The 10182-nt window shown below is 53.9% G+C and overlaps 3 protein-coding genes across 3 annotated transcripts; 1 reads left to right on the top strand and 2 right to left on the bottom strand.

The window, feature by feature from the left end:
• Positions 1-722: 722 nt before the first annotated feature.
• PLICBS_010144 (uncharacterized protein) lies at positions 723-1707 on the bottom strand (the record flags this gene model as incomplete). The annotated part of the gene is made up of 2 exons (XM_065601840.1): positions 723-1420; positions 1488-1707. The coding sequence occupies 2 exons, from the start codon at positions 1705-1707 to the stop codon at positions 723-725; spliced, it is 918 nt and encodes a 305-aa protein (XP_065457912.1).
• A 3766-nt stretch (positions 1708-5473) lies between these two features.
• On the bottom strand, positions 5474-7215 carry PLICBS_010143 (uncharacterized protein; the record flags this gene model as incomplete). Its single annotated transcript, XM_065601839.1, has 2 exons — positions 5474-5990; positions 6050-7215. 2 exons carry the CDS (start codon positions 7213-7215, stop codon positions 5474-5476), a joined length of 1683 nt encoding a protein of 560 aa, XP_065457911.1.
• A 2057-nt stretch (positions 7216-9272) lies between these two features.
• PLICBS_010142 (uncharacterized protein) lies at positions 9273-9602 on the top strand (the record flags this gene model as incomplete). Its single annotated transcript, XM_065601838.1, has 1 exon — positions 9273-9602. One exon carries the CDS (start codon positions 9273-9275, stop codon positions 9600-9602), a length of 330 nt encoding a protein of 109 aa, XP_065457910.1.
• Between the last annotated feature and the right edge of the window lie 580 nt (positions 9603-10182).

Below are 10182 nucleotides of genomic sequence, written 5' to 3'. Positions count from 1 at the left end.
GTTCGTTGTTCTCGGCCGAGTCGTAAAGCAGGCATTGGCGCACTTCCTCGTCTTTGGCCGTTCGTCCGCTGTGTCGCGGCCGGTGGGCCGTGGAGGTAGCGACACCGTGTAGACGTGAGCGTCGTGGTGGGTTGCAACTACAGCCACCCGTTGGATTATTTGCATAATCGTGAATTGCCTTAAGATGCGCGCAAATATTTCTGACGTATTTAAAAGTCTCCCAGAATGCTGAGCGGCAAGCCGTCACTCTTGGCACGAAAGTTTCATTACCTGTCTTCCTGACGAGACCGATGCGAGCACAGTCTTGTTGTGGACGGAGGCTTCCCGATGCTGTCGTTTGTTAAACTGAGCGTGCCAGCGGTTGGTGCCTCTCAAATTCTTGCGTTTTTCTGTCGGGTTCACTAGCAGATGACCCCGATGCTAAGGGACAAAGCTCCGTCACCTTTTTGCAGGACTGTTGTTTTGTGGCCGAGGGTCATAATCATCTATTAGAGACGTAGCCGGCTGCGATCACTGCCAAGCGATTCAGGTAACACGCCCTGGGGGTCACAAAAATGCTTACCACTGTTTTGGCTGACTGAAGGCCACTGTTGTGTTAGAATGCGGGCATCAAACTCGGCATAGTAACGTTGTTGGGGTCTATGATGAAGGTCTACTCAACTTACGGCGCCTCCTATTCCAGGAAGAGCAGCCGCGAAACGATATGCGTATAACACTTACATCTACCACGCCGTATGGCCCCCATCGACCACTATGTTGCTCCCTGTCATAAAGCTGCTCGCTTTGCTGAGCATGAACAGCGCCGCGCCTTTGAACTCGCTGGGCTCCGCGAGCCGACCCATCATATTTTCCCTGCACCACTTCTCCTTGAGTCCGGGCACCTCTTCAAAGTTCTTCAGGACCATCGGGGTCATGATGTGGCCCGGGCTGAGTGAATTGACTCGAATGCCTCCCGTGCCGTCCTCCTTGATGGGGCTCCATTCCATCGAGAGATTTCGAGCTAGCTGGATGACGGCAGCCTTTGAGGAATTGTATACGGGAGAAAGCAGGCCTTTGTTGGCTATGGTGCCCGACATGCTGGCAATCAGGCAAATACTCCCACGACACTTGTATTTGAACATCATCCGCGCCGTGGCAGATGCCGACATTAGAACGGCAGTGTAATTCGTCGCGAGCATCTCGTTTGCTTCTTCTGCCGTATACTCTGCCGCTGGCTTGATTTGCTGGATCCCAGCGGCCGCGATCAGGCCATGAATGCCCTTGTTTTCATCCGCGATGTCGGTGATCAGTTCGCCTAGATGACTTGTGTCCTGGACGTCCTGCTGGCGGTATATGAGTGACCCGCCCCATTCAGGGACTACTCGGCTTTGCGCTTCGTGCCATTGCTCATCAGGCTTCTCTGCGCGATCAAGGCAGTAGACTGTGAAGTGTTAGTCCACCCAAGGCGCTTCTAGTGTCTAGAGAATTCGATGAAGCCCTACCCTTACCACCAACCTCTACAAGCGCCTCGGCGAGCGAAAGCCCTAAGCCCCGGGCGCCTCCCGTCACGACGAAGGTCTTTCCGGCCAGATCGAAGTCGGCGAACCTCTTGTTCCCGACCTCAGCGCCCTTTTCCAGGCCGGGAGTAACAGGGCCAGCGCCGGTAGAGCCCGCATGGCGCTGTGGCCCGGCATCCGCCGTCGCACTATGTGTTGAGCTCAATCTCATCGCGGCCGCAATGGTTGTACAATGGGGAGCGCCGCCCCTCGGCCTGCGGGTCATAATAGCGAGCGGTCGAAGTCCAGCCATGGCGATTTAAACAGTGTTTTGCAGGCGCAGCCCTTAGGGAGAAGTTGGAACAGCACACGCCAAGTGCTTTGGCTTCATAAAGTATAATGGCCAGGGGGCTCTCATGGACCTTTAATTTGTACGTCATTAGTCCAGGTGCACGAAGTATCTGAAAATTGGCCAATACTCCGGGCATCCACGAATCATCTTGCATGAAACCTGGGCTGGAGCAGTAGCTCCGATGGCCGCAGAACATCACGGAGGCGGCTCCTGAAAATGCTCACAGCGAGACCCAGTGCCACTGGTCTCCGCTTTTCCCGGACACAGGTCCGTATGCCTCCATCTAATCTGCAGCGAGAGGGGGACCACCTCCACCATCGTCCACGTTTAATGGACGCAGAGTGTGGACGTATGGATAGTTTCACGGATGAATGGTTTGCTAGTGTATCTGATTGCCGCCCAGTTCGCATGTTTCATATTGCCGGTCACGGCCGCTACACGTAATCTTGGTGCTGGAGCAGCATCTAGTGCCAAACGCGTCGGGCTTGAAGTGTGCTGGTCACGCCTGATGGCTTCTAGATGCGCAACGCGGCAGCTTTGGTGGTTACATTCTCATTCGGAGTTTGCACACTGTTTGGGCAGCCAGAGGTAGTAGCAGACAAGCAAATTTGAGTGTTCCAGCAACAAGAGTGCTTGCTCTTGAATTCCGGAGCTACTGATCAGCCGGCAGGATGCGATGGACACGGGAGCCAAAGATGACGTGTGTGACGTCAGGAAGTTGCGGCGCGACATGGGCCTAAGAATGTGCCAAGGCAGCCTCTGCTACAGTGATCTCCATGCCAGGCTTGGACAATGTACGTCACTGTCATTGTCGACAATTAGACGTCACGAGCCCCTGACACTGAACAACATCGACAAACCGACATGTACTGTAGCTGCCAATGCGACGCAGAAGAATCGGTTGGAGCACGTCCCCTTCCCTTGTATGTAATCCCTTCAACGGTGGTCTGCTAGTCAGGCATCGGACGCAGCGGGGCCAACCCCGGCGCCCCCACGCCTCCCCCCGCGGCGCATCAGGGAGCGGACGACACGAGATGCAGGTAAACGGCGCCAAGAAGCCTTCAACAGCAGTGACTCAATGCCACGAAAGAACAGAGCAACCACACGCTCTTGAAATAGCAATATGCATGTCGAAACATGGACGATGTATGTCCGGCGGTGGTGGCAAGGATTGACGACGCATGGCCCTGGAAAACCCGCATCGCCGCCGACAAGTGCTGGAGGACAAGCTCAGCTCCAAGCACGAAAGTCTCGAGCAAGAGCATCGCGGAATATCAGAGGCGCTATCAGAGCTGATAGCGGAGGCGTGTTTTCTGAAGAACATGTTCATGGCGCATGGCAGTTGTGACTGCCAGCTGATCCAGGATGAGTCGGCCTTGGACTGGGTGGCAGGGTGGCCGAAAAGCTGAAGGCGTCAGCCTACCTTCCCGCGCGAGCCCTCCTGGATATGTCAGGATTTTTTTTTTCCGTTGGTGGGGGGGGTTTCTACGGTGTTGAAATGCTCACGAGATTGCTCAGCGGTGCTGCGGATAGGTTAGCTACCAAAGCCAAGTGCGTGAGGGCCTTCTGTGCACAGAGATTTGTCCTGCGTTGGGTTGGCAACGTTTGGCAATGAGGTCATGACTGCAAGTTGCGCAGGTCTTCCCCGGGATGTGACTCGGGCAATCCGCATCTGCCCCTTGGTGTGTAGGAACAGGGCTCGCGAGTATTCTGTTAAGCTTCTGACGGGGGCTTGCTCGCTGGGGGCAGCGACTTCGTTGCAACGGTATGCTTCAGCTGCCATCGCGTCTGTGTAATATGCCGGCTCTGACTGTCGTCTGTATCAAGAACCGCTGGCCGGTACTCTGGCGCCACTCCTCTGTGCACACCTGCCGCAGTCGGCTGTACCTTGACCGTTGAGCACAGCACTAGGGTAATCCTTCTTGCGCTCGACTTGTCGGCCAGAGAACGCGTTAGCAGCGGGAGAAAGTGGAGAGATTGTCGAGGCAGTTCTTAAGTGTTTGCCGTTCCTTAAAACACGTGTCCCGAGAGGACTTGTTTTGGAGTGACACTTGCTGAGGGTATGACGTCAGTAATCGCGACTATCCTGAACAGGGTGGGAAAGAACACCAAAGCAGGGTTTCAGTCGATGATTGCCACTGCTCCAGAAACTTCCATTTGCCAGGACGTTTGTTAGGACAAGTATTCCACATCTCGTCCTATGCGACTATGCGACTTGAAAGCACCTCGCTAATCTGTCGCCTTCGAAAAGCCGCTATGGAATACGAATTCGTCGAAGTTGAGACCCACCAAGGCCCAGTCATGATTTCGCGAGCGCTCCTCCCAACTTCCCCGGACGAGACAGCACGGATTTATAGTGGCCAAACAGTTTCACAAAACAATATACAGTCTAAAACGAACCATCAATATTTCTCCTTCTTTGTTAACGCCAACTCCTTTCCATTTTTCGTTGATCCAGAATCAATGCAGACGGCGTATACCGCAGTATCTCCGGCCCTGCTACCTCCCGTTAGCATCACGATGGCCGGGGTACAGTCAGTCCCGTCGATAGGACACGGGCAATCGACGTGCCCCCGCCTGTGCCATACTGACTTTTCGAGGTATGGGTCAGAATCCAGGTACAGCAACGTATCAGGAGGTCTTGGTCGAGAGTAGTTTGAAACGTTCCTGAGTTAACCAAGGTGCAGGCCCGGGAACAGCTCCGTGGACGTTGCATCTTCTGGGAGCTGTTACACGTGTATGTCCACTTATGTTGACCCTGCCAGACAGTGCCTACGTGGACTGTCAGTAGGGAGTGTACATAATTTTCAAGAGATGGAAGACACAGGCTGGCCCAATGATGCAGCCAAAGAAGCCGTGAGCATTGCTTGCACTGTACACCCGACAGGAGCGCAATTCTCGTCAGAAAAAGGAACATGAGCCAAAGCGGCATACAATCTGCAGGGACAGAGTTAGCTGGGATGGAGAACAGCCTTCGGCGCCGCGCGAGTGCAGATGCGGACACGGATGTGATGGCTGAGGAGAAATGACGAGTTTCTCCGCTGACGATTTGCGCGAGGTCGTTGCAGCAAGGCAATATACGAAACGAATTCTGGTGCACATAGTTAAGCGCTGGTGGCTTCATCCGTTCCACTGCACCGCCGCCCGAGCCCTTCCCCCTTGCCGGCGGGTAGCTATGGCGAGAAAGCTGGTGACGGCCAGGTCGTACAGCAGCCAGCCACCTCGATCTCGGGCGCCACCAACGTCTCCCAGCGAGATGAAGATCTTGCTGACACGTCTTGCTAGAATCAACGTTGCTGTTGTGGCGGCATTGGGAGTCGCCATAGGGACATGCTTCTTCCTCCTGGGCGCACACAGAAGGCGGCAAAGGGAGCTTCCGAGACGTTGGATAACGCTAGCGGACCCAAGCCACCCAAATAGCGAACATACGTCGTCTGAATCGGTAGACGCGGGTGTGTAGCAATACGCAACACTTTACCATGTATCATGCAACCCAGAACAATAACGTGATTGACATTGACGTCCACGTCATAATGCGGCGAGACAACGGCGGAGTCGGTCCTATGGAAACACAGCGAAACACCGCTGCTAGCTGGCTACTGTGTATTGGCTCAGATTGACGATCGCAATGTCTGCAAAATATGGCTCAACGGGCCTCTTCGTGGCTTGACAGTGTTCTCGACAACTGTCTTCCATCTTCTTTTTCCCGTAGCGAATGATTCACGGGATGAGCTTCCGCGGGATTCGATTCAGATCTCGACATTTCTGTGCCTTCCTCGAATTCTCGCAGAGAGAGATTTGCAGGTTGCGGCGTTCCCACTTCCGGGTCCGCCTTGACCGCGGCGTCGGATGGCGTATACCTGCTTCGGCCTCTGATCTTCTTTCCGTAGCGCCAGAAGACGAACGGCACGATGGCCAGGGCCGCCGCAACGCCTCCGATAAGCGACCCTCCGCCGCCGACGCCCATGGCCTTAAACATGTATGTTGTGAAGAGCGGGGCAGACGCGGAGCCGATTGAGCGAGCAAAGGTATTAACGGCGATTGCCGAGGCAGCGTAGTGGACGTACGAATCGACGAGGTAGTTGAGGTACGAAACGAATGTAAGAATGAGCGAAACCGAAAGGAGCCCTCCCGCAATTGTTGGGACGAGCCAGTGTATCTCACTTCAAACAGATGGTCAATAGTCAGTCCCAAAAGATGTCCCGTTAGGAGGAGCACTTACTTGTATTGCGCCGTCCATGCAAACCAAAACATGGCGGCAGCGAATCCCGCGCCGCCGACCATACCCATCGTAAGGCGGTCTTCAGGTTCCAGATCGAATCCAGCCTTGAGTTTGTCGCGCCGTCTCTTGGTGTCGTAGAAGATGACGAGCGCGCCGGGGACAGCCCCGACCACCGTTCCCAGTAGGGGCAATTGTCCGACGCCTTCATTCCATCCTCTCATATCCTGGAAAACAATGGGGTAGATAGTAAATAGCATATACTGTAGGGTGAAAATAACGGCCATGTAAATTGAACATAGAAGGGAAATTGTGTCGAGCATAAGCGCCCACGGCCGAGTCAGAGCAGTCCTGTAGATATCCAGTAATGTGAAGCCTGCCGCCTCATATTCCGTCTGGACCCCTTCATAACCAGACACGCGTGCCTTCCTGACGCGTCTCGCTCGTTCGATGAGGATGATCGAACCATTTGTCTCAGGGATCGTGAGCATGAAAAGCGCTGCCAGACCCGAGACGCACGCGACGACGTAGAATCCCCATCTCCAATCCTTGTGCAGCACCAAGATGCCAGAGATGATTGGGCCAAGCGACGGCCCGGCCCATACTGATGTGGAAAAGATAGCCATGGCATTGCCTCTCTCCATGTGATCCCACACGTCTGCCAGCACACCGGGGGTATTAGAGAGCACCGCAGAGACAAAGGTGCCCGCCAGGAAGCGTCCTAAGAGGAGGGTGCCAAAGTTGGGAGCGAATGCGCACAATACGCTAAAGGCGAGGTACACAGGAAATGTCGTACGAAAGATGATGCGGCGGCCGTAGAACTCGGAGATGGGCGCGAATAAAAACGGGCCCGCGCAATATCCCAGCAGGTACAGGGTAAGGCTGAGCCCTGCCGCTTCCTCGGAGACGTGTAGCTCTTTGGATATTGACGTTAAGCAGCCTGAGGGGATAGACGAGGCGATGTTGCCGACCATGGCGAGGGAAGAAGTACACAGCGTGATGTACCACTTCCGTGCTGTTGACCAGTTCCTGGGGTTGCTGGGGTCGTATGGGCCAAAGTCGACAAATCCATCACCGTTGAGGAATGGCGCAGGGATGCTGTCCTGCGACCTTGCTTTCTTGAAGACGTTTCGTCGGATATATTGTCGCGTACCATCGAGAGTAGACATGTCGACCACAGAGGAGCGTCGCCGTCAATAGCCTTGGCGTCAGTCAATTGCAAGCTTCAGACAACAGCCCTCGCCATGACTTTGTAGTACTGACAAGGCGATTAAAGCAGATATAGTAAGTGAGACGGAGCGTGTTCATTCATGACGTCAAATAACCGCCAAACCCCATTATGCGCAAATCCAAGCAGCCGGGGAAAGAGTCTTGGAGAGATTTTCACCGTATTTCTCCATAAATAACAAACCCTTGCCATGAGGATTGACGACCATGTGGATCCGATGTGGGAGAGAACGGAGCAGATGGTCCGTTTAACAACAGCACGATTCACAGAGATGTAAACACAGCACGACTCATGCCAATTGACTGCAGACTTTTATAGTGTCAGCGCGGATAGTAAAGGGTCCGTGAGTAACGAGTTTACGCTTGCAATTGCGATTTGGCATCTCGCCGCCATAGAATGCAGCGAGGTGCAGGGTGGGGTGGTGTTTGCGCCGGGAAGCGCGCTAATGTTTGGTGAGTGCCTCTGTCAGATGAGGTCAGGGTTATGGTGGGTGACAATGCCATTGACCTGCCGCCTTTGCAGTGACGGCAGCGAATGGTGCTATACTGAGTTGAAGTCGTTGTACAGTACGCCCCAGGCAAAGGGGGGGAGACAAATTGCGTAGTCCCCGGGGATTGACTGAATTTTTGTCTTGCGACGTCTACACAACTACCTGAAACGTGGGGTTGTTCTCATGCTACACAGCAGTTTCGACAAAGTAACTTCTTGGGCCGGCATTCAGCGCTGACTGGGCACTACGTCAGTTCGGGAGATTATTGAGGTCGGAACGGCGGTCGACCTTAGTGAGTCGCCTCCTTTCGCGATGATAGATTTCACCAAAGCCAAGACGGGCCAAACCATGGCTAGGGAATCTATCTACCGATGTAGACGACTCGGTCCTCTTGATGACGACGCGGTACACCCACGGCACTAGAAAGATGGCCATGACCCGTCCCCAGGCGGCACCGGTGGCGACGATAACGCAGGGAATTTGCGCATCCGTTAACTTGACATCATAGTCACCACCTTTCCAAGTAAGAAGCATGACAATAAACGAGGCAGTGACCAGAAGTATATCGGGATCAGCATGAGACCCTTATTAGTAGGGTTGGACCGTAGCAGAACGCCATATTTGGTGAGGAGAAAGATGATGGCCGCGAAAGCACTAGATAAGACTGGAGCAATGATCCAAGCAAGAAAAACCTGCGGAAGAGACTGGTTAAACGGGGACGGTGGAAGCCTAGTACGCCAACGGAACACTGACTTGAACGATTGCTTGATGTCGGCGCTCAAAGCACAAGGGCATGCAGGTGCTCGACCTCGAACGCGGATCAGAGCACCGGCTTCCGCTGCTGGTATGCGACATAAGTCTGGTTCTCTGTGCGACAGCGCGCCTATCAATTGCCGGCTGGAAAGCGACGGGTCGGTGGCTGGTGTCGGTGGCGAAGCCACTTGTGAGACCTCTCCGGCCAGAGAACAGAACAAGCGTGAGCAGCGCTCGACCCAGTGGTTATGTCGTTTCCCCGAGAGGGGTTTTGCCATGATTCCTCCAGGGCCTGACAGAGAGAGGGGTGATCTTTTCGAGCTGAAGTCGAACGAGAGCGCCACTGGCCAACAGTATCGTTCCTCTGCTTGGTGGCGCATATGAGACCATGAGGACGTAGGACCGCTAGACCGCAAGCATCAATTGCCCGCTAGCTCCAACGAGCCTGTCGCGCGTCAGTCGCATACCCCGCCAAATCTTGGGTAGTCTTGGTGTCCCCAATTCCTCTGCGTTCTTTCCCTGTCGTCCTGCAAGTTCCCCTCCGAACTTTACCACCGGCTACAGTACTCAGGGTGTGTACTTAGATACTATATTTGTATTGACCCTTCATTATAGTGTCCAATACAGTCCAGCCAGAACGATAGTAGTGACGACTTGCGCCTCCGTCATTTCGACTGTCTCATTCATCTAACGCATCCTTCAGCATCTGTTATTCGACCGTTTGTGGTCGCATATCGCAACTACCTCGGAACAAAATGGTCGTTATTGATATCACCTTCCCTGAAGAGTTTAACGAAGTCCTCCGCAAAAACACGAAGGTCGCCGTCGACTTCACAGCTTCCTGGTATGGGCCATGCCGGTATATCCGTCCCGTATTCAAATCACTCTCGGAAAATTACAAAAGCGTCGTGTTCGTGTCTGTCGACGTAGACAGTCTCGCAGGCTTGGCCCGGAAGCATGATATTCACGCCATGCCCACATTCAAGTTGTTCAACAGCGGAGAGCTGGTCGGCGAACTGACGGGCGCCGACAAGGCCGGCCTGGAAGCAAAGATTAAGGCACACGCTGCGGAGGAGATTAAATGAATTGGGAGATATGAGAGAAAGATATACCGGAAAGGAAGGGCGCTAAGAGACAGTGGCACGATTCGCCAGCGCAAGGAGATGGTGGAGGATGAACGGCGTGAAGAAACTTTGACCACCTCCAACCCGTTGCCATGCCCCGATTCCCAATACCTAAGGCAATTCTATATGCGATCCGAACTACTTATTATGACGGCCGTAAATAAAACTTCTGGCATGCACACTCAATCCCTCTAGCAGATTCAACGTCTGACTTGTCTCAGCCTCTCCCAAACAGACGTCAGGATTCCAAGTAAAGCGGCAATGAAGAAGAACGGGAACGCAACGTAGTATCTATCGCGCTCAAGAACGAGCTAGATTGTCTGCAATATGGTGTGCTGTACCTCCCTTTGTCCTCATGGTCATTTCATCTCATGTTAGAGCGAGTCGAGCGACCGTTCCGGTTGCCTTGCGAAGCCAGCACCTGTGGCCCATGGCGCCTACAGATCTTCTTATATGTCTTCCAATCAATCTTTGGTGCTCCCTGCTGTAGCATCCCACAGCTAGGGGGTACGGAGATGGAAGAAACCTATTTGCGAGAGGA

Source organism: Purpureocillium lilacinum (assembly GCF_023168085.1).
Source record: "Purpureocillium lilacinum CBS 284.36 DNA, scaffold_8, whole genome shotgun sequence".
In the NCBI taxonomy this organism is placed as follows: Eukaryota; Fungi; Ascomycota; class Sordariomycetes; order Hypocreales; family Ophiocordycipitaceae; genus Purpureocillium; species Purpureocillium lilacinum.
The sequence above is the reverse complement of the archived record's forward strand: the minus strand, read 5'-3'. Positions and strand labels throughout refer to the sequence as shown.